Source organism: Salmo salar, chromosome ssa13 (assembly GCF_905237065.1).
Source record: "Salmo salar chromosome ssa13, Ssal_v3.1, whole genome shotgun sequence".
In the NCBI taxonomy this organism is placed as follows: Eukaryota; Metazoa; Chordata; class Actinopteri; order Salmoniformes; family Salmonidae; genus Salmo; species Salmo salar.
Window position 1 is genome coordinate 77,985,526 of NC_059454.1, and position 3,112 is coordinate 77,988,637.

A 3,112-nucleotide genomic window follows, 5' to 3' on the forward strand; every position below is an offset into this window, starting at 1 on the left:
GTCCTGTTGGAAGGTGAACCTTCGCCCCAGTCTGAGGTCTTGAGCACTCTGGAGAAGGTTTTGATCAAGGATCTATCTGTACTTTGCCTCAGTTCATCTTTCCCTCGATCCTGACTAGTATCCCAGTCCCTGCCGCTGTAAAACATCCCCACAGCACGATGCTGCCACCACTATGCTTCACCGTAGGGATGGTGGCAGATTTCTTCCAGACGTGACGCTTGGCATTCAGGCCAGAGTTCAATCTTGGTTTCATCAGATCAGAGAATCTTGTTTCTCATGGTCTGAGAGTCCTTTAGGTGCCTTTTGGCAAACTCCAAGCGGGCTGTCATGTGCCTTTTACTGAGGAGTGGGTTCCGTCTGCCCACTCTACCATATTTTTTTAATATATTATTTTTATTTTTTATTTCACCTTTTTATTTAACCAGGTAGGCAAGTTGAGAACAAGTTCTCATTTACAACTGCGACCTGGCCAAGATAAAGCAAAGCAGTGTGACACAGACAACAGAGTTACACATGGAGTAAACAAACAAGCCAATAACACAATAAACAAGTCAATGACACAGTAGAAAAAAGAGTGTGTATATATATATATATACAGCAAAAGGTATGAGGAGGTAGGCAATAAATAGGCCATAGGAGCAAATAATTACAATTTAGCAGATTAACACTGGAGTGATAAATGAGCATATGAAGATGTGCATGTAGAGATACTGGTGTGCAAAAAGAGCAGAAAAGTAAATAAAATAAAAACAGTAAGGGGATGAGGTAGATGGGATAGGGTGGGCAATGTACAGATGGGCTATGTACAGCTGCAGCGATCATAAAGGCCTGATTGGTGGAGTGCTGCAGAGATGCTTGTCCTTCTGGAAGATTCTCCCATCTCCACACAGGAACTCTGGACCTCTGTCAGTGACCATCAGGTTCTTGGTCACCTCCCTTACGAAGTCCCTTCTCCCCCGATTGCTCAGTTTTGGTACCCTTCCCTAGATCTGTGCCTTGACACAATCCTGTCTTGGATCTCGATAGACAATTCCTTCGACCTCATGGCTTGGTTTTTGCTCTGACATGCCTTGTCAACTGTGGGACCTTATATAGACAGGTGTGTGCCTTTCCAAATCATGTCCAATCAATTGAATTTACCACAGGTGGACTCCAAGTTGTAGAAACATCTCAAGGATGTTCAATGGAACAGGATGCACCAGAGCTCAATTTTGAGTCTCATAGAGAAAGGTTTGAATACATATGTAAATAAGCTATTTCTGTTTTTAATACATTTTCAAAACCTGTTTTTCTCGGTCATTATGAGGTATTGTGTGTAGATTGAGGATTTTTATTTTATTTAATCAATTTTAGAATAAGGCTCTAATGTAGCAGTGGAAAAAGTCAAGGGGTCTGAATACTTTCCGAATGCACTGTATATGTCCAAAAAGGATGTAGCAATTGCAATTGCCCCTTAACTAATTTTCATGACTTAACATGTTTGTCATCAAACCACAGCAATGGACACCAACAGTGTCAGAATTTATGTAGGCATTTTTACTGAGGCCTCAGAGAGCATTACCAAATCCCATTTGTTGTTTTTCTGGTGACCCTGTGCATAGCCAAGGGAGTTCTCAACCTGCCCACTCAACTCCAACGATGATGTTAACAAATGGCTGAAACATTTTGAGGTCAGCGCACCACTGATATGCCAGTCTGTGATGGTCTCCAGAGACCCCGTAAGTATAGACTTAATCTACGATCCCTAACTGGACCTTTTTCTTTTTGCTCTTTTTACTAACTCTTTCTTTTTACTATCCAGGGTTTGGACCTACGTGTGGAGCACACTCACTGCTTCAGCCACCATGGAGAGGGTGGTCACTACTACATAGACACCACTCCTGACACTGTGGAATACCTGGGTTACTTCATGCCTGCCGAGTTCGTCTACCGCATCGACCGACCCAGTGAGACCCACGAAGTTGGGCGAGACTGAAACATGACACAACTTGACAGTCAAATTAATGTTAGAAAATCTTACCTTTTTGATGTTGATTATCTAACTGAATCAATGATTGATGATCAACTACAATCTATTTTACTTTATGCATTTTTCTAAAGGCCTTTGATTTGATGATTTTACAACAAAGACCACATTTGTTTTAGTCAGGACAATATTGTGCAATTAATTAAAACTAAACGTTTTCAACAATAACTCAAACATTTCATGAATCGTTTGATAAAAATGCATTTGATTCAAATAATTGTAACATTTCATTACGTTGTACTTTAGGGAATAAACTACCTGTCAGTGACGTGTGTGTGTGAAAATAAATGAAAAAATAACGAATGAAAAAAATATACATTTCATTATTATTTGTAGATCAGTCAGTCACAATTTACTCATGATAGTTTGCTGTTTTGATCTTCTTAATCACGGCCACTGACATGACATGCATGTTTCTACCTTATACCAGGTAATGGAATGCAGAAAGGTATGTAGAAAGCTTCGCTGCCTTTCATGGTTGTCACTAGTTAAGAAAAGTCAAAAGTGGCTATATCATAAATATCCCTGCACATTTCTTAATTTAAGGTTAGGTTAAAAATCAGTTTTTAAGAGGAAATTGTAGAAATAGGCAGGGTTTAGCCACAATTAGGACTTTGTGGTAACTAGTGATGACTCCCTTTCATGTGTCAATGGCTGTGTTGGAGAGCATCAAAACTGATCTATCATGGGTAAATAATGAGTAGTTATTTATGATAGGTGATATGTAGATCCGTCAGTCGCCTGCCATATTTTTGATGCTCCAGAACACGGCCAATATGTTCCATTCATTTTCATTGCACTCAAATAACAAATGCTCGTGTATTGCCGTGAAAAAAGTAATGGGATAGGCAGAGCTCGCTCCTGTCTGTGGACGTCACACATCATCTCCCGCCTTTTGGCGGTTATGTTTGTTTTACTGCTAGCTAAAAAAACTAAGCTGATCTGGATGGCTAACATATTGTATCTGAAAAGGTTTTCAAAGTTGGATTTTCTAGTGAGGTAGGGGGTGATACAGGGTGGAAGCCAAACACCTGAGCTTTGGGACCTACATCAAAGAAGAGGGACAGAAAATAAAACGATAATTTC

At 40.0% G+C, this 3,112-nt stretch overlaps 1 protein-coding gene across 1 annotated transcript in view; it reads left to right on the forward strand.

Moving 5' to 3' along the window:
• Positions 1–2,331, forward strand: part of cssa13h11orf54 (chromosome ssa13 C11orf54 homolog) — a 9,833-nt gene extending 7,502 nt beyond the window's left edge. The window contains exons 7-8 of the mRNA NM_001140908.1: positions 1,602–1,718; positions 1,802–2,331. Of these exons, the coding sequence (NP_001134380.1) occupies positions 1,602–1,718; positions 1,802–1,975 (291 nt within the window). The 3' untranslated portion in view covers positions 1,976–2,331. The remainder of the gene's footprint in view (positions 1–1,601; positions 1,719–1,801) is intronic.
• Positions 2,332–3,112: the final 781 nt, after the last annotated feature.